The sequence below is a fragment of the Physella acuta genome, unplaced genomic scaffold (assembly GCF_028476545.2).
Source record: "Physella acuta isolate Inbredline_101_S28 unplaced genomic scaffold, ASM2847654v3 ptg000061l, whole genome shotgun sequence".
NCBI lineage: Eukaryota > Metazoa > Mollusca > Gastropoda > Physidae > Physella > Physella acuta.
The window spans coordinates 92,466-112,698 of NW_026731581.1; the positions used below are offsets into that span (position 1 = coordinate 92,466).

Genomic DNA, 20,233 nt, shown 5'->3' on the forward strand with positions numbered 1-20,233 from the left:
GCACTATAACAAGCAATAAATTAAAAAAAAAACATTAAAGTGCAATACTTAAATACTGGTTTAAATAGTAAAAGTAGGGCAGATAAAGTAGAGTGATTTATTTCTGATACAATGTCAGATGAATAGATGTGGTGAGTCATATGCCCTGGTGCATTTGCTCTAATGTACATGAGTAGAGACTATTCTCTACTGGGTTGAAAACAGTGGCGTAGCTACCTTAAAGGTAGCGACAGCAAGGCATAGGGGCCCAAGGCACATAGGGCCCTTTTCACTTTTTAAAAAAAAACTAAAACTTCGAATTTTAGTATGGGTTTTATGTAAATAATGTCAAAAATAAAAATAATTCCTGTTTCTTTTCTAGTGTAGAAATAATTAGAAGTTCCAAACAAGCCCCCAGTTACCTCTTTACTGTAAAGGCATTAGCATTCAGTGTGTGGGTGGGGGTGGGGGGGGGGGGGCAAACAGGGCCCATATGGCGCTACTAATCCTATACATTTTTGGTTTTCATCCAATCGCGAAGAAAATTTTTTGGAAGTCGATAAAAATACTCCAGCCAATGTTTTTTTTTCCAGATATTTTTCTGAAAACGTGCCTAAAAGAAACTCTAGCATTGGGGAAACATTTCTAGTATTTAATTTTTTTTATGACGGCGCCCGGCAGCTAGGCGGTGCTGTTTCCCCTGGTGTCCGTTGATTCTTAGTCCGGCGCAGCGGTCAAATTTGCACAGCGTAACCCGATGCGCCTTGGGCTCACCGTGAGCTCCAAGGCGCCTATATTCGCTTTAATGAGCGCCATTCACTAAGAATATTGAGTGCTATTAAAATCGATAACTAAATCGAATAAGGGGTGTCGTCCAACGCATCAGTAGTAAAGGTTGGGCACCCCTAGATAGCAAGCGGCTACCTGAGTGCTAGAGATCCGCTGATTGCGCGTCATGCAAGGGTACTACTAATTACAAAAACAAACAGCAACAAGGTGCGGTCATAGGCGCCTCCGGCTTACGGATAACACCAAGCACAGGAGCCCCCTACGGTGGGCCTATACGTTCGATAATTAAACCGAACCATGGGTAGCATCCGGATAGTGTAACACGTCATTCACACGACACGCTTAGGAGGTCGCTGAAAGATGTTCATGTTCAACCTCGCTATCACGGAGAATGATTAACGTACACTCAATGTTTTCATACAACACGCGCAAGGGCGTCTGACCGGTAGTGTAGATGAACCCGCTCCCCAGTAACAAAGATCCGAAAAAAATGACCATAGCGTTGTTTACCCTTTAACTATCTCAATTTTAGAAAAAAGCTCACACGACTACAAATACACTATTGGTAACGCGTTGATGAAACCCTTACAAATTGTTTCATTACACTGGTATGTGGTACTATATTGCAGCAAAGCGGATGGGTGTGCTTTCTACATTCCAGTGAGATCAGGAAGGAGAATTTTGATGTGTCGGATGGAAAATTGTAATCTCATTATTTGTTGATTGTTATGCTGATAATTTAATATGAAAGAAATTGTAGATATGCCCATTGGGTCAATAACTTAGCCATCCTAAGTATATAACATACAGAAGCAGCTAAAATAGATATCAAAGAACTTATTATTTACTATTCACATTTATTATTCACATCTAAAAAAAATTGAAAAAAAAATAAAAATTTAATATTGACGTGGTGTGTCTCGAACATGGTAACTATCATCTCAATGTTTAGTTACTTCAACTTAGGTGCAGAATAAGTGAGGTAGTTTTCTTTGATTTAGGGTCAGCGTAAGAAACTTACGGAAATAGGCACTATTATTTCAAATGAAATTTTATCCCAAATTAGCCGATTCCATAGCTAAACAAAGATTTATATAAAATAATTAAAACCTGAAATAGTTTAGTATAGAAACTCATTATTGGCATAGATTCTAGATATAGATCTAGATAGAGCTAGAGTCTAGATCTAGAATCTATGGATGTGTTAAGTCTAGTTTTTCCTTAGCTCTAGATCTAGATCTAGAATCAAAATAGATCAAGTAAATTTTATAAGTTTAGGCCGACAACATTTTTTACATTTCATAGCGTTGGGCCTACGTGTTGATTAGTAGATCTAAATGAAATAGTTCATTTTTTTATATTCTAAAATTGGAAGATGAGGCCATTAATGTTGTGTTCTTTCCTTAGTTTAAACATGTGGCATGTGACGTCATTAATTATTTCGTTCTTGTCACGAAGATAAACACTTTAGTTAGAAATGTGTTTCTACATTCGAATATGCCTTTATTTTAATTTTTCCTTCTTTAAATAAAATTTAGTTTACATATTTATAACATCCACCATATCATTTATAACAAACGTCCGTATATTTAAGTTGTCAAAATATCGCTGAACATATTGATCACGTTGCCAAATAATATTTCGAACACAGAGAGAGAGAGAGAGAGAGACAGAGTGACAGGGAGAGACAGAGAGAAGTGCGCACATGGGCTTTTTATATATTACGATTTTTCAAAATTATAAGATTGAGAAGACCACAGATCTAAATAAATCACAAGCAGATGTTTATAAATGTATTAGTGGTCTCATAGGGGTCGGCGTGGTCGAGTCGGTAAAGCTCATGGTTGCTAAACCGAAAAGTCTCGAGTTCGAACCCTCCGGCAGATGAGGCTCGTTAGCTGGGGACAGCCACTCGTCTAGGAGAGACAACTCCAAAATTAAACAACTGCTGCCTTGTAGTTTGTTCTTGGTTGGACAAAGGCTATGGAAGCAAATCCAAAAAGAAAAGCAGGCTGAAATCGGAGTCAATGGCCTCAATGGCGCATAACCAGTTGACACGTAACGCTTAATTGTGTTGGAGGCGTGGTCGAGTCGGCAAAAAGCTCATGGTTGATAAATTCGAACAAAGTCTCGATTTCAAACCCACTGGCAGATAAATCTCGATCCCCTTCAGCACTAATAATTAAGAACGAAGAAGAAGAAGAGAAGTGGTCTCACAAGGTTGGGTGTTCCCCTACGCATTTGCCAATGATGTCACTTATCTTTTATTATTTTAGCTCGTTTTTTTAACTAAAATTCTTTAATGTTTCGTCATGATGTCACGCCTAAATGCGTACTGTCCTTCTGCCCCCGGCTTATGACCGTACTGTGTTTCGTTACTTGGAAAACAAAACCAAATTGACGGTAAGCCAGTAACATTTTTAGAAAACTACGGGATTGTAGGCCTACATAATAATATCGTATAAATAAACAATCAGGTTGCATACAATACAAAATGTTCATAAGATTTATATTATTTAAAACTTCATCGTTTGCTATTTTTGTTAGGTTCCAACACTATTATCAATGATCAACAGTTCTTCTAATTTGATCATACAATACATTTCTCTAGATTTACAGATAACCTGTCGCAGCAAGAAAAAGTCAAAGAAGAGCCTAGATCTCAAATCTAGGTCAAACCAAAATTAATTAGTTAAAAATAAAACCAATAATAAAACACAATAAATTAGTGAGTTTCTTTATTAAACTATGTTAGTCCTTAAATATTTGATATAAATCTTTGCTCATAAGCTTCAAGAATCATCTCATTCGAGAATACAAGGGATCAATCTATACTATCTAGATCTAAATTTAGAGCTACGGAAAAACTAGACTTACGTCAGCCGTAGATTCTAGATCTAGATCTAGTTCTATCTAGATTGGGATCTATGCCAATAATAACGAGCTTCTATAAACTATTTCAGGCCTTAATTATTTTGTATAAATCATTGTTTGTTTATCTATGGAATTGGCTAATGCGGGATATAATTTAATTAGAAATAATAGGGCCTATTCCCGTAACTAAATTTCATACGCAGACTCTAAGTAAACTATAGCCCTAATTTTGTACCACATCAGCAAAATCTAGATAGCTGAGACGTTAATATATTTTTTTTTAGATGTGAATGATAAAATTACCTATCGAGACTTCTCAGCATATGAATTGGTAGTGTGATAAGACCCAAGCTTAGCCGAAATCGCTGTTTTTAAAAGACAATAACATGTTGCCTGAGGCGTGATTTCTTTTTGAATGTGGGGTCTGACCTGTAGCGTACGCAGGGGGGGGGGGGGGGGGGGGGGGGGGGAGCAGGGGGAGCGGCCGCTCCCCCTCTGGCCATTTTCAGCAAAGTGGCGCCTTTTTGGAAACTTTTTAAACTCAAAGTTTTAAACAATAATATTTGTAAAAAAATATTTTTGGTCGGCACAACTATGTAAACCACAAGACTTCTTTTCATGCAGCAATTAAGCATTATTGTACTAGTCTAGTAGTGTCTATGTTTACAACACGTAGTAACAGCTGCATCAGTTTGCCTTTCTAAAAAAACCATTACGATGCATTGCAATGTTTAAAAAACCTCTACGGGTAGTACCACCTGGCAAGAGGGGTGTAAAGTTAAAGTCAACTGTATAATGTATTTGCTTACGAATAATTGAATTAGAAAATGTTATACATAAATGTTTCCCTTTCAAACCTGACGGTCTAAGGGGCAAGTGATGTAGAGTTCACTTGTTTCTGTGACCTCGGAGTATGAAGAGATAGTGTGGTCAGCACTATGCCCAGCCGCCTTTACTTTTCCTAACGTGAGTTAGGTACCCATCAGTTGGGTGGACTCAGAGGCGTCCGGGGACATACTTCCAATTTGGCGCCCCCTCGTGAGCAAATTTTCGATTTGCACCCCCCCCCCCCCCCCTCGAACTTTTCATTTGCACCCCCCCTCAAACTTTCAATTTGCACCCCCCCTCGAACTTTTCATTTGCACCCCCCCCTCAAACTTTCAATTTGGCGCCCCCCCCCCTAAAGTCGGCGCACGGGGACACCTCTATTTAAATTTACTTATGAGCAAACTGAGTAGTGGTGGGGAAATTTTGACAAGGCCAACAACGTCATCACGATGAAGTAGTAGTATTCTTACAGTTTGGGCGATAGAGATTACGATTACAAATTATATGAAACAGTTACAACCCCCCCCCCCCTCCCCTCCCCCATGGACCCCTCTGTAAAAAATATTGTCATAATACCACTGCTACTTATTTAAATCTATTTCTTTAATATATATTTGTGTAATATATATTTGTGTAATATATATGTATTTTTTGAACAGTCATCTAAAAATTTAAGCCATGTTCACTCTGAGTTGGTTATCTCCCTCCCTCCCCCCCCACACACACCTCACCACCACAATTGTGTAGAGCGACATTAATGTCACATCTAGGTATACACTGGGTTGGATAATTGACCTAAAGTGACCGGACAGTGGTGAATGAAGTTGAACCCCCCCCCCCCGAAGTTATCTGTTAAGTACATGTAGAAAAACGCGTAATGATGCACCAAAGTACCATGCCGCCAGAAAATTAGCTTTTTAAACGTAAAACTCTTGTGAATATTGTTTTTGCAATTACCAGTGAAAAGGTGTGTGATCAATACAGTGATCTAACCCATACCTATCACTATGTTAAAAAATGATCTTTATAGAACAAAAAGAAGCAGTAGTTAGTTAAAAATATATGATCTGAACTAAAAGAGCGATATGTAGGCTGTTATTCCGAATGTTTTTCCATTGTATCGAAAAACGTGGTTTTATACCAACTCTGATTTTAAAAACTTTCATTATGCTGTAATACTTTAGCATTTATGACGACGATATATTGAAGTCTGATTATAGACAAAAACATTTGGTAAGCACGAATGGTGTTAAACAATTTTATTATATTCTAAAGTAATTATTTATTTGTTATGACATTTATAATTAAATGTGTAGATATATACATATTTATATTAAGAGAGTAACTATTTGCCGTATTTCACTTGTCTTAAATAATTTCCCAGGAATTATTATGTAATAATTTTTTAAACAAGAACCACAAATCAGATTGTGTTACGTTCATTGTTTTTGGTTGTAGTGTGTGTATATTTTTTTTTTGTTTAGATTGATACAATTTTTGTTTTGTCGGCCTACATTGTGTGTTTTTTCTTATTTCTTCAGAGTGCTACTTTCAATTTATTTTACATCATAGCGAAGTAAAGACATACAGCTAATAATTATATATATATATATATATATATATATATATATATATATATATATATATATATATATATAATACACGTATATAGAACGTGTTAAAAATTCGGCGCCTTTTTTTGCTCTTTTCGCTCCCCCTACAACGAAAACCTGGATACGCCTCTGGGTCTGACTATTTACGACGATGTGTGACAGTGGGAATGGAAGTGGAAAGAAAAATCGTCAAACAAGCGTGACGTCAATTATGGATATTATAACGAATATAATTTTGTGTGGTTAAACAATAAATTAATTATCACTCTGATTATGTCATTAGTATGATTGTTTTCAGAATGTCCTCAAGGCAAATGGGGTAAATATTGCCAAAATAACTGCAGTCAAAGTTGTTTGGACCCGTTACGTTGTGATGTCACAAGCGGTTATTGTTCGGAAGGGTGTGTTACAGGTTATATACAGCCAAAATGTGAACAAGGTAGGTGGACGAGTCTTTTATGTGCTTGTTATTGTTTATACACTTACATGTTATACTATATGTTCTTCTATTGGGTGCCGTGGGCTTCATTTTAAAACCTTGTAAAATACGAAGTCAAAAAAACTTAAGTTATATTGTCACAGGTGTTAAGTACAATATAAAACAAAACTTACTATTTAATTCCTTGACACGACGGAAAAATATTATTTTTAATTAATTTAGCCTGTGGTTTTGGAACATGGGGAATAAACTGCTCCATGTCCTGTAGTTCACATTGTGGGGGAGATAAATCTTGTGACCCAGTAAATGGTACATGCAACAGTGGTTGTGGTGATGGGTATACCAGAACACAGTGTGATCAAGGTAACGTTTACTCTATTATAAATCTAAATACCTTAAGAAAGCAAAAAGTGCAATTGCTTTAAAAAAGAATTATCATTCTGTCTATAAATTGTTTTTGTTTTTAGAATGTGTAGCAGGAAGCTGGGGTAAACATTGCCAGAACAACTGCAGTAGACATTGTATAGACATTTCACATTGTGATGTTGTACGCGGTACATGTACTGGTGGATGTGTTGCTGGTTATATACAGCCAACATGTGAACAAGGTCAGCTGTTGAGCTGTTTATTTAAAAGTCATTTTTGCCTAAATTATATAAAGTATTTGTAAATGGATCATATACTTTAACTTTTGAATAATCCGTTTTTAATATGTAATACTTGAAACATACTTACAAAATGTTAAAATGTCATCAAATACTGTTTTCAAATAGTCTGCAATGTAAACACTTGGGGAATGAACTGCTCCATGTCGTGCAGTTCAAGTTGTGGGGGAGATAAATCTTGTGACTCAGTATATGGTACATGCAACAGTGGTTGTGTTGATGGGTATACCGGAGCACGATGTGATCAGGGTAATACGTTTTTCTAGAGTGCTACAATAACCAAATATTTAACTGCTTCTGTGCAGTTTTTACTTTATGATAAGGAACATGATTTTTTGCAATAATGAGCTTGTATGTGTGTCTTTTCTGTCTATCTTATTCTACATAGTCTATATAATAATTTAAATAACTTTACAGTTTGTTCGTTTGAAGTATAACTGTGCGTCCTTAGGAATAATTTATTGATTTCGCAAAGTATGTTTTACAGATGTTAATTTTATCTGAACTTCTCGTGAGGCTATATATTATTAGACGTTTTGTCTCTTTGTGTATTTGACCTACTTAGGTATTACTTTTTTATTATTTAGTTTTACATTTATATAATCCACCTTGAATGGTCTGTGGTGCAATCGCCAGTAATTTTCCATCACGCTATGTGGTGAAATTCAGCAATAATTTCGATTGGTTGATTCGTACTTTGGCGACTTCCTACCCAATAGCCTTATGACTTTGAAGGTGACCTCCCATAAATCTGGGGTGGCATAAAGACCAGGAACGGTCTGCTCTCCAGGCAGTTGACCAGACATACCGAGAGAGAATGCCATGTACGACGCCATATTGTATTCTATAGTTTAAAGCAGCATTTTTCCCCTATTACTTGTGATTTAAGTATCATTCTGTGCCTTAATTTAGTTTCATATAAGCTGTGTTGATTACCTAGGTGCCATAACCTGCGTTAATAGTTACCTAGTGTTTTTTCTTCAATTCGTAAGTTAGGTTTTGCTTTATTTGTTTATTTATAATATTTTGTATAGAACTAGCGTCATATTTTGGACTTGTACACATTTTAAAAGATTGTAAATGGATTAAAAGTGTTATTAGTTACAAGAGTTCTTCGTGTTTTTCCCCTAGACGAGTTCTCGGAGAGTTTTTGTGTCTGGTACTCTTTTAGCTTTGTATGTCATCTGTTTATAACCATCCAAAAGAATTTAGTACGTGCGTTAGCTTTACCAGTGGTAGAGTAGCGCCGTAATAGTGTACCTTTTTAAAAAATAAGTTTAATTCTGCTTGAGTATAAGGATATTTCTCCTAGGGCGGTTCTGGATAATGGTCATTAGCCTGTTGTAGAATTTGTCTTTGTCCTCTTCTTTGCTGTTATTTTTTTTTGGGGTGTAGGCCTGTATTATGTCATGTTTATTCGTCTTATTTTATTTTTAAAGGTTGCTGTTATGATCCGCGGACAGTGTGCCTCCCATTTAACTAGAGACATTTGTGCTTGGTTTGATAGCATGAGTGCAACTCCTTTAGTATGTGGTACGTTTTCATCCTTATGTCCTGAGAACAGCAGTAGCTCTCCTGTTATCAGCCTTTTTGTCCTGAGCCATTCCACCTTGACTCGCTGACACCCAGGATAACTATCTTATAGCGTCTCATTTCTGCTGCTATTTGGGTTGCTTTTCCGGGTTGATAAATTGTGCGGACATTCCAAGCTCCAATATTGATGGTGGACTTGGTGGAAATAATGGTGGTCGACCTGGTAGTTTCCAATTCATATTGGCTTTCACCACCCGGCTTCATAAATTCTCCATCGGGAGATCCATTCTTACCCTGGACCGAGCTGTCTGCATTTCTCTTTGTCTGCTTTTCTGTAGCGAGTAATTAGTTTTACGATATAAGGTTGCTGACCTTATGTTTAACCCCCAACCTGGCGGACCAGGGTGCAAGCTTTCGTCCGACCACTACCCAGACATTCCCGGTTTGGTTGAAAATTGCCACGAGTTAAAACTCCCGCTGGATTAGCTCTGTTGGGTCGTCGGGGTACATAAGCTAAGAGTTTCTTCCAGGCATCTCTTCGGGGGGGGGGGGGGGGGGCTAAGCCCCCCCCCCCCCCCGAAAAAATTTACCGCCCCCCCCCCCCCCCGAACGAAATAATATTTGTATAATTTATATAGAAAATGTATACTTTTAACAGTGTCCGCCCCCCGAAGAAAGTCTACCGCCCCCCGAAAATTCCAAGTGCCCCCCCCCCCCCCGGATAAAAAAGTCTGGAAGAAACACTACATAAGCTGCCAAGCCACAATAAGGCCCTAGCACCAGATGACAGATTTTATATATAAGCATTATAACAAATTAGTAGTTCTGTGTCAACTTTTCAGGGATGTCAAATAACCAGAAATGGAATCTATTTTATTCTAATTTCGAATTTTTAAAATCCTATAACTTAAATACTGTTTCTGATAGATATATGAAATTTACATATAATTAAAAGATCTAATTGCCTATTTTCTCGGAAATTTACAGTAAGTTTAGGTGACTGGAAGTAATACTTTAAGCTCTTTCCGATTTCTAAAAAAACGCATATGAATTTTTTAAGTACTAACGTTAAGCACTACTATACACGCCTTGTTTGCTGCTCACTTTGAGCGCAATTCTTTTTTCTACAAGAATCTATTCTTCTTTTAGAACTTAAAGTATTTTAAAGTTATTATAAATCACAACTATATCCCGAGTTGCCATCCCCATATTATTAGATAAGAATATTCGAGAAAGTATTTAAAATGATTTTATAAATCAAAACTATATCCGGAGTCGCAATATCCGTAGTGTTAGATAGGAATACTACGGAAAGTTTAGGGGAGATCACTTCCGCTTTATTTTTTTTAGTAATTCAAAATTCTTAATACTGTAGAGTTGCATGACTATAAACTATTTCGAACAAAATAAACATGATACTGCGCCTAAACTGTACGGACTATTAGTAGGGTATTCTACTAATTTCAGAAAATTTTAATTAATTTATAAGAAACAAATTAATCTTCATATTAAGTCAAATATGGTGTAAGATTGTATTATCATCGTGTCTTGACACACTAGCCAAGTTTGAAAAGAATCGGTCAATTAGAATGGCTAGAACATTCGCTCGCCTGTTTCGATCCAAGACGACATGAGGACAGACAAAGGAAGTGAATTAAATAAAAGCTTATAAAAATAAAATTTTACAGTGTTTACACGTGCTAAACTTAAATTTAATGTTTGCAAAATAAATCGTGTTTTGTTATTTATTTTGCAATTTTTTTAGAATGTGCTTTTGGAAAATGGGGTACAAACTGCCAGAATGAGTGTAGCGAACATTGTCTAGAGCCCTCACGTTGTACTGCTAAAAACGGGGCGTGTATGGGTGGATGTAATGCTGGTTATATTCAGCCGACATGTGGACAAGGTAAGTGGCGGAGCTATTTATGTGCTAGTTTTTGTTTATACACTTACATGTAATACCATATTGTTTTAATCTGGTGATACATTGACACAAAGAAACTTTGTTTTTTTAAATCATCCCAGCCTGTGGTTTTGGAACATGGGGAATAAACTGCTCAATGTCGTGTAGTTCACATTGTAGGGGAGATAAATCTTGTGACCCAGTAAATGGTACATGCAACAGTGGTTGTGTTGATGGGTATACTGGAGCACAGTGTGATCAAGGTAACGTTTGCTCTATTGCAAAATCTAGAACATGTGCTTGTACCATAACAAAGATAGATATGAAGTTGCTTATTAAGAGCAAAATTTATAATCATTCTGTTTTTATATAATTTGTATAATTGCTTTTTACTTTCTCGTATATACGAAAATATACAGAAAGTCTTGTAATTGTGCAAAAAAAAAAAATCAAGATTTTTGCAAATCTCGACGTTTTACAGCTCATGGAGTATGTCTGTGTGTGTATGTGTGTGTATGTGTGTAAACACGATAACTTGAGTACCGTTAGAGCTTGGTTGATGACATTTTATATATAAGTAATCGTAGATCCGTATAACCTTTTGAAAGATTTCCGATAACCGGAAGTGGAACTTTTTCTACTTTCATTTTTTTTCAAAAGCCTATAACTTGAGAACTGTTTCAGATAGATAAATGAAATTTCACATGTAAGTAAAAACAAGTTAATTAAAAAAGTCTAGTGACATTTATGCGCAATTTCCTTATGTTATCTAAAAATAGCTCTGACGTATAATGCTGGGGTGCGTTCAAGCTAAAAGAACGATCGGTTTGTAGGTGTTTATGTAATTTTAAAATTTGTGACCGAACGAGAGGATATTTTTGAAAACTTTCTTCGGCAATATTGTTCTAAATTATGGCAGGAATCGATTGGTACATGTTTCAAGTCGCTAAGTCGTCGTCTGGTTGCCGAGATATGGGCAAAAAACTGCATTTTTTGGAGGTTTTTTGGCTTTTCCTGGAAATCCATGAAAGAAACCCGGAATTTTTATAGCCTATGTCCATTCTCGTAACTTGCTTAACAAAATTGCTTTTGGAACTAGTCATCGATATTGCTTTGTTGAGGAGGAGATACGACTTAAAGCCCGGACACACATTCATACATCCATACATTCATTCATTCATCCATCCATTCCCAGAAATGACGAGTTAATAAACGCAATTCTCCAGAATGGAAATTGCGCTAAAAAATTAATTATACGCCTACTTTAAAATTTTGATGAATTTTTGTTGACCGGAATAATAGTACTAATAATATTCCGCACTATTATGCACATTTTATTTGGCGTACACTTGGTGTGCAATTATTTTTTCTACGAGAAAACAGTGGCAACTATTAAATAAATTTAGTCGTATATAAACTAACCATACTCTATTACATGTAATTTGACACTGCGATGCAAGTAAAAAGCACGACATTTGATGAGTTTACTTTTATGTTTCCAAAATCTATAGCGATGACGGAAGGAAAAACTGACACACTGCCAGCCCGCTTATATTATAGATATTCGAGAAAGTTTAGGGGAGATTACTCTCGGTTTATTTAAAAGACTTAAACATTTTGTAATGATTATGTAGATTCTGAAACACATTTCAAGCCAATTATGTTAGTAGAGATGATTGGTCTCTATATTTGAAAACAGCTTGTCAACATTTAGAAGTAATGCTTAAACAAATTGTTGTTTTACGATTACAAATATTGTTTTATTCTGCAGAGAAGTTTAAGAGCGATGAAAATACTGAATGGAGTGCTATTAGTATTGGTATAGGCATTGGCATAGGAGTTGTGGTCACATGTGTGATATTTTTACTTGCTGCAGCCGTTTTGTACCGTCGTGGCATGTTGTCTCTGAGAAGAAAGTTGAGTGAAAGTGAAGATAAAGCCGGAACGGAAACAGAAATAAATTATCTATCAGGTAAAACACACAAACACACTTACTCACACATGCGCAGACGCTCATACACACGCGCATAATACTTGTTTTATTTTTTTGCAGAAACAATTAAAATACACACAATTTTAAAAATATACATGTGCATTTTACATTTTGATAATTTTAAACACTGAATGCAGACATCAAACAACGGTACACAAGGGTTAATCGCATTAATACTACTCGTTAAATATTTCTTGCTAATAAATAGCTTTTGTAAATTTGCGAACGGAAGTCTGCAGTGTTGTTCATATATTCAAGAAAACTATTTGAATCGTTTAAAAATGTAACAATATTTAATATTTCCATTAAGTTAAAGGCAGTTCAATTCGTACTTTAAAGAAGGAATTTATGAAATTGACAAAGCAATTACAATTTCAGATGGCAACAACACGTACAATGAAGTGGAGGATAACAAAGCTTCTGATAATCTGCAACCATATGACGCTATCAATCTAGGCGATATAGGGATAGAAACATCAGATTATTCAAACTTCAAAGTAGTGGCGTAGCTATCGTAAAGCTAGCGTAAGCAAAGCATAGGGGCCCAAGGCAGATAGGAGCCCTTTTCCGTCTTCAAATTTAAAAAAAAACTTTTACATTGGAATTTTAATATTGTATTATAAAAAAAAATGTAAAAAGAAAACGGAAATCCCGTTTCTTTTCTACTGTAGACGTAATAAAAAATTAAAAAGGCCCACAAACATTTCTTACTTGGGAGGGGGGGTTATCTAATTTATCTCTAATCAATATGCTGCTACTTAAAGATTTAAGTAAAAAGAGACCAAAACATAAGAATTCACCTAAGCCTAAAACTTAAACAAAAACCAACACCAACTCTAGACATTGGTTAAAGCCTAACCTTCACCATAAAACTAACCCTAATCCAGTGGCGTAGCGAGGTCGGGTGTCACCCGGTGCGGCACTTAATGGTGACACCCCCCAGAGGCGTTGCGACCCTTCCCGGGGACAAAATTTCAAGTTTTCGATTTGCACCCCCCCATCTCAAGCTTTCGATTTGCACCCCCCATTCAAGTTTTTGATTTGCACCCCCCCCCTCAAACTTTTGATTTGCGCCCCCCCCCCCCCTCAAGTTTTTCTCTATATATTTTGCTATTTTTTGCCTTGGTGTCACCCCCCTAAATGGTGTCACCCGGTGCGGTCCGCACCCCCCCCCCCCCACCCCCACCCTCGCTACGCCCCTGCCCTAATCCACACCTTAACCCTGACCTAACCCTGGCCTTAACCCTAACCCTTGCCTAGCCCAATCTGTATCTTAAGCTATGTCCGGGGGGGGGGGGAGGTAATGTTCTACTGGGTGAAAGGGTGCTGGGGGAATTGATAAGGGTGTAATTATTCCGGTGGGTAATATCGGGGGAGGATGTCCGGTGGGTAATGCCCTGTTCCCGCACTACACATACAGTTATTTTGTAAGGGCATTAACGTTTTTAAAAATGCTCCTAATATATATGTGTTATGGTTAGATTGTTCTTTAAATAAATTAAAAATACGTCAAAAGTTTTATGCGGTTATTATTTTTCATAACTTTAAAACAATCATCAACAACTTATTAAATCAAATGTAAAATTAATAAATACCTTTTGATCTCTTTTGTGTACTTAGTCTAGTGCCATTTATTGTCCTAAAACAGTCATCAGCATAGTGGAGATTGTGAATGTTTTAACTACCTCTCTTTTAGTTGACTTGTATTTTTAAAGGGCAGATAATTATCCATTTAAATAAGTCTAAGTAAGGATAGTCGTTGTAGATTCTTTGTAATTCTCCGATGTAGAGGTTTGTTTTGAAAACTTACACTTTTACTCTGGTCATTACTTTGGTTAAACAACATTCAAGTTCATCTAATTCAGAAGCTTGTTTCTATAAACGTTTCCATATGTGTAATTAAATACTGCATGTACCTGTCTGACAGCCTAATAGACTCACGCAACATGCTTTACCTAATAAGCTTCTAAATAAGTTCGAACAAGTCCCAAAGAATACATAGCATTGTTTCTTTGTGTATTATAGTTTATAATTCTAAAATTGTTTACATTCTTTTTACATTTGAGAGATGTGTTTATGCATTATGTTGTAGTGTTCATTTAAAAAAAATAAACATTTTGCTTATTCTCTGCAATTTCGAAATATTTTAAAACAAAATATAAAGCTTAAAAAATAGTAGCAATCTCGTGTAATTGAATTCTTTTAATTATCAAAGTTTATTATGCAAATTCAATAAGTCCTTCTACTTAGTAATTTGTAACAACATTGTTTTGGTTTACAGCACTGAATCGAGGAAGAATTATTACCTTTGTTTTTACGTCGAGCTATTATCAATAGGCCTATAACAGCACACACAATAGACATAACAGTAACAGCAGAAATCACATAAATCCATTTGATTGATACCAGTTCATCGCTCCCTAGAATAAGCCATATAAAGATATGTTTAGTTTAGTTAAAGCAAATTAGAGCTTTTCTTTCAAATAGTTAAAACATGATGGAAACATCATTAACAAAAGAAACTAAAATATACATAAAATATCCTTTATCAATTTGTCAAAAGAGGATTTACCTTTTTTAATTTTATTTTATATGATAGAACTGGCGAGAATAGAAAATGGTACTTCTAGTATTTTTGTTACTTTTAATTTTTTTTACTTTCTTGTATACTGAGTATAGGGGACATATTGTAAAAAGACATTTTAAGCCATGATGTATCGGTGGCGGAACTAGAAAAAAAAGGGCCGTCCCGCAGAAATTTTTTGTAGGTCCCCCTATATATATATATATATATATATATATATATATATATATATATATATATATATATATATATATATATATATATATATATATTATTATATATATATATAAAAACTCAAAATACGAACATACGAACATTGCTGGCCTGTTCGGGATTTTGAAAATGATTTTTTTCAATTAAAACAGATTACTACATCATGTAATGTGTGTAAGTGAATTAGTATGTTTAGTGAAAGTCAGTTTTAATTATTTCTGTTATAAGCCCTCTTAACATCTAGTAGGTCAAAAGAATATAAATCATGAAAGCTTTGTATAAGTAATGGTGTCTAGTGTTATGTTTATTTCTATGGTTTTATTTGTATTTATATTATTAATTTTAAATACATTTCCTTTTTATACAATGTCATTCTTTAGTAAGTACTTTATAAAAAAAAAATTAAGAGAAGTAACTGCTTTTTAATTTGTTTAGTATAAAAATCTATTAAAAGGAGCTTATGAGCACAACTATTTGACTATTTAAAAAGGGAAATAAGTCATGGAAGTGGTTTGAATGTTTGCTTATCTTTGCTAAGTTTAATTTTAGGAGAAAGTTGACTCGACTTTCACAGTGGTTTAAAAACAAAGGGAAAAACAATATACAAAAGCGTGGGGTGGTGTCTATAGAATAAAGATAATCCTGGGGGCACTGTAGTTCCGCCCCTGCAAGATGACAAGGCCCGCGTTCCGCTTGGGTTGACAGCAGATAAAAAAAACAGAGTCCATTGTTCATGCACATGACTGGGTTGTGGCTGCTGGACATAAGCTGATCCCTTCAGTTTATGCAGGGATAAAAATTCAGCCCAACGCCTTGGACATCGAGAAGCTGTTGGATACTCCGGCCCAACATACATATCAATCAGATCTGGTATAACATTCCTCATCCACAGCGCTTAGTCATGGACTTGATTTTTGAAAAACTACTTACTTTACATGAATTTGATGATATAACAAAGAGCGGCGTGGATCAAATTGTTAAACCAATATTAGTGTTGACGGTTGATGGTGGCCCAGACGAAAATCCTAGGTATCAAAAGGTGATCAAAGTTGCGGTACACCACTTTCTCAATCAGAACTATGATGGTTTGTTCATTGCTACAAATGCACCGGGAAGAAGTGCATTTAATAGGGTTGAAAGAAAAATGGCGCCACTTAGCAATGAGCTCATAGGATTAGTTTTACCCCATGACGACAATAGACAGAGATTTAGAGAAGAAGAATTTTCAGTTTGCAGGAAACACTTTGGCAGAAATATGGTCACACTTGACAGTGGATACATTTCCTACAGTGGCATCATACATATATCCAGAAGAATCTGAACTCCTTGAAACTTCTCTGTTCTCAAAAGATCAGCGTTGGCACGATATGCATGTGAGAACTAGCCAGTATTTGACTCAGATTGTTAAATGCATGGATGGTAAATGTTGCTCAAAGCCAAGAAGCTCGTATTTCAGCTTAATAACTGATAGATTTCTTCCTCCACCTTTACCAGTCGCCCAAACAATCTGTGGACTAACAATACCTGAGCATTCAACAGATGGCTCTTCACATAAATTTCCATCTCTTTTTGTTGTTCAAAGTATAAAAATGGATGAAATCCTTCCCCGCTCTTCAAATCCTTATCGCACAATCCTTTATGATTTGTATTGTCCGTCTGTGCAATCCGTGATCATCGAAAGGGTTTGTCGTCCCTGTGTATTCAATGAAGGAATATTTTAATTCTCCATGGGAGAATGAATAAGCTTAAATATCACAACTTTTAATTTCGGATTGCCATATCAATACTGTTGTAAGTAGTTTTTTTTAATACTTCTGTTAACCCATATTCTGCTAGCGTCCCACTTATGGGACGCTTGTAAAAAAATTGCTAGAATTTATTAAAAACTAGTTAAAACACAAATTATGTTTCATTGTATTTGAAAATGGCTAGACTATTGAATTTGTGTGTTTTTTGTGAAAAAAATTAATTTAGAAAAATGTTATAGTGCCGGATTTGCAGGACTTGTCAAAATGTCGGAAAAAAGAAAACATGCGCACAGGAAAATGCATATCTTCTAAAATATTAACATTTTAAGTGCAAAATACATTTGAAACTTGTTGCAGTACCATATTTCTATCTGATAAAAATTTAAGAATAACAATATTGTTTTACTACTTCGTTATATCAAGTGTACAACAAGCGTCTCATAAGTGGGACGCTAGCAACAAATGGCCCCATGTAGATTGTTACACAAACGTCACATTTATTGGACACTAGCGAGAAACACAGATGCAAATGTTTATGTTAAATGATTATTTATGGTGAAACAATTGTTGACTTTGTTAACTGCTTACTGGGGGGTGTTAAGTAGTATTTATAGATATTTAATTATGACCTTGACCTATATTTATGCAGATTGTTACACAAACGTCACATTTATTGGACATTTAATTATGACCTTGAGCTATATTTGCTTATATATTATTGTATTAAAAAATTGCAAATATTGAAAAACTTACATTTTATTTTTAAGTTTTCAGAATTACACTTACTGAAGTATTTAATACCACTGAATACAAACTAATTTACTATTGCTGTAAATTTACTAGCGCGTGATATTAAAATTATAACAAACCAGAATAATTACAAGGGCCACGTGCCAAGTCTAAACGAATCAGAGAAACATCATAGCGTACCAAGTCTAAACAAACCAGAGAAACATCATAGCGTACCAAGTCTAAACAAACCAGAGCAAGATCATAGCGTGCCAAGTCTAAACAAACCAGAGCAAGATCATAGCGTACCAAGTCTAAACAAACCAGAGAAAGATCATAGCGTGCCAAGTCTAAACGAATCAGAGAAACATCATAGCGTACCAAGTCTAAACAAACCAGAGAAACATCATAGCGTACCAAGTCTAAACAAACCAGAGCAAGATCATAGCGTGCCAAGTCTAAATAAACCAGAGCAAGATCATAGCGTACCAAGTCTAAACAAACCAGAGAAACATCATAGCGTACCAAGTCTAAACAAACCAGAGAAAGATCATAGCGTGCCAAGTCTAAACGAATCAGAGAAACATCATAGCGTACCAAGTCTAAACAAACCAGAGAAACATCATAGCGTACCTACATTTACATTAAGTATTTAAAAAAAATTAATCCTTTCAGCTTTAACATTACCTCACTGTATTACTGTTTACCTGCTGGTGCCACGAATGGGTCCTGCGCGCTCATTTTTAATGCTGTGTCAACGAGCGGTAATTTTAAAGGGATGAAAACACAGCAAATTTAAAACATAGGATAAATTGTAAATTAGGGGGGGGGGGGTGGAGTGTGACGTCATTTTAGGGGGGGGGTCTGAATTTTTGTGACGATGTGTGACGTAGGGGGGAGGGGGTAAAAAATGGCCAAAAAAGCGTGACTTCATTTATGGACGACCCCTAAGCAAATACATTATACAGTTGCCTTAAACTTAACACCCCTCTTGCCAAGTGGAACTACCGGTAGATGTTTTTTAAACATTGCAATGCATCGTAATGGTTATTTTTAGAATGACAAAACTGATACAGCTGCTAATACGTCTTGTAAACGTTGACTCTACTAGTCTATTACTGTTATAATTAATTGCTGCATGAAATAAATCTTGTGATTTGCATAGATGTGCCGACCAAAGATAATTTTTTAACAAATATCAATGTTTAAAACTTTGAGTTTAAACAGTTTCCAAAAAGGCGCCACTTTGCTAAAAAATTGCCCCCCCCCCACCCCTGCATACGATACTGTTGTCGGTCTTTCAATTGTACACGGAACTATATAATGGACTTCCCTGAATTCGAATTACTGAATATGTTATGTTTCTCAGCCCAATAAAGTAGGTTAGCTTAAACTCTAACATTATTTATTTTCGTTAAACAGATGAGTTACATTAACAACTAATTTCTCGATTACCTCCGTTAAAACTGCTATTTGTGTTATTCATTATATCACACGACACTACTGATAAAAGTGTTGGTTTCGTACCACAACAAGGATGTATAAAACTGCGATAGATGCAGAACAAATCCATCAATCCTGTTTGTAAACTAGCGGTGTCTAGGTTTTATATTGGACATTTTTGTAGAAATAAGCGATTGGTTGAGGTTTATATACCTGTTTTAGTTTTAATTAAGATGTGTAGGGGCATTGAGGTGATGTGAAATGTATGAAATGAGTGTATACGGAACTGTGTGTGATGCGTGTATACCATTGGTATTGTGTTGTGGGACTGTGTCGAATCCGGGTTTGTTGATGTGTCAAGTATTTTGGTGTACTGAGTGAACGATTGTAAGAAGGGCAGCGACTGGTCGAAGGGCAGCGTGTGTTTTGTGAGCGGGAATAAGGGAGAGGTGTGTAACGGTGGATGCGGGCGTCAGTCAGAGGTTGATATTAGAAAAAGGAAGTATGGAGGTTGAGATTAGAATAAGGAAGTATGGTGTTAATGCTGTCAATGTGAACTGAGAAATATTTGAGATAAAACCCACTTGATTCATCCTAACCTCGGCAACTTGTGTCTGCATGAACTACATCCTCACAAGCCTACACCGATATTTATACACCTCTCTATAAATACATAAATCTATATTATAAAAATTACATTAACATTACATATTGACTTCCAGCATACATGTTACATCAGTGGGTCCCAAACTTTTTCGAGTGGCGACCCCCTTTTATAAAACGTAAGTGATCCGCGACCCCCACAGAATTAAAGAGTCGAAATTAGTAATATATAATTAATACGCGAGGGACGTAGTGGTCTAGCGGTAAAGAGCTGGACTGCTAACCCGTAAGTCTCGA

The 20,233-nt window shown here is 35.9% G+C and overlaps 2 protein-coding genes across 2 annotated transcripts; one reads left to right on the forward strand and one right to left on the reverse strand.

Moving 5' to 3' along the window:
• The first annotated feature begins 6,234 nt into the window (after window positions 1-6,234).
• Window positions 6,235-13,543, forward strand: LOC131949013 (multiple epidermal growth factor-like domains protein 6). Its single transcript, XM_059310769.1, has 9 exons — window positions 6,235-6,256; window positions 6,382-6,522; window positions 6,745-6,885; window positions 6,990-7,130; window positions 7,296-7,436; window positions 10,486-10,626; window positions 10,746-10,886; window positions 12,395-12,595; window positions 12,995-13,543. Exons 1-9 carry the CDS (start codon window positions 6,235-6,237, stop codon window positions 13,123-13,125), a joined length of 1,200 nt encoding a protein of 399 aa, XP_059166752.1. The 3' UTR covers window positions 13,126-13,543.
• A 4,476-nt stretch (window positions 13,544-18,019) lies between these two features.
• LOC131949020 (uncharacterized) lies at window positions 18,020-18,631 on the reverse strand. The gene is made up of 2 exons (XM_059310780.1): window positions 18,598-18,631; window positions 18,020-18,492 (listed from the first exon to the last, which is right to left on the reverse strand). Exons 1-2 carry the CDS (start codon window positions 18,629-18,631, stop codon window positions 18,020-18,022), a joined length of 507 nt encoding a protein of 168 aa, XP_059166763.1.
• Between the last annotated feature and the right edge of the window lie 1,602 nt (window positions 18,632-20,233).

Coding starts and splice junctions, on each gene's coding strand:
- LOC131949013 (XM_059310769.1), top strand. CDS start 6,235: ATGTGTGACAGTGGGAATGGAA. Junction 6,257..6,381: donor GTGTGACAGTGGGAATGGAA/GTGGAAAGAAAA, acceptor GATTGTTTTCAG/AATGTCCTCAAGGCAAATGG. Junction 12,596..12,994: donor AGAAATAAATTATCTATCAG/GTAAAACACACA, acceptor TTACAATTTCAG/ATGGCAACAACACGTACAAT.
- LOC131949020 (XM_059310780.1), bottom strand. CDS start 18,631: ATGAGCGCGCAGGACCCATTCGTGGCACCAGCAG. Junction 18,493..18,597: donor CCCATTCGTGGCACCAGCAG/GTAAACAGTAAT, acceptor TGGTTTGTTTAG/ACTTGGTACGCTATGATGTT.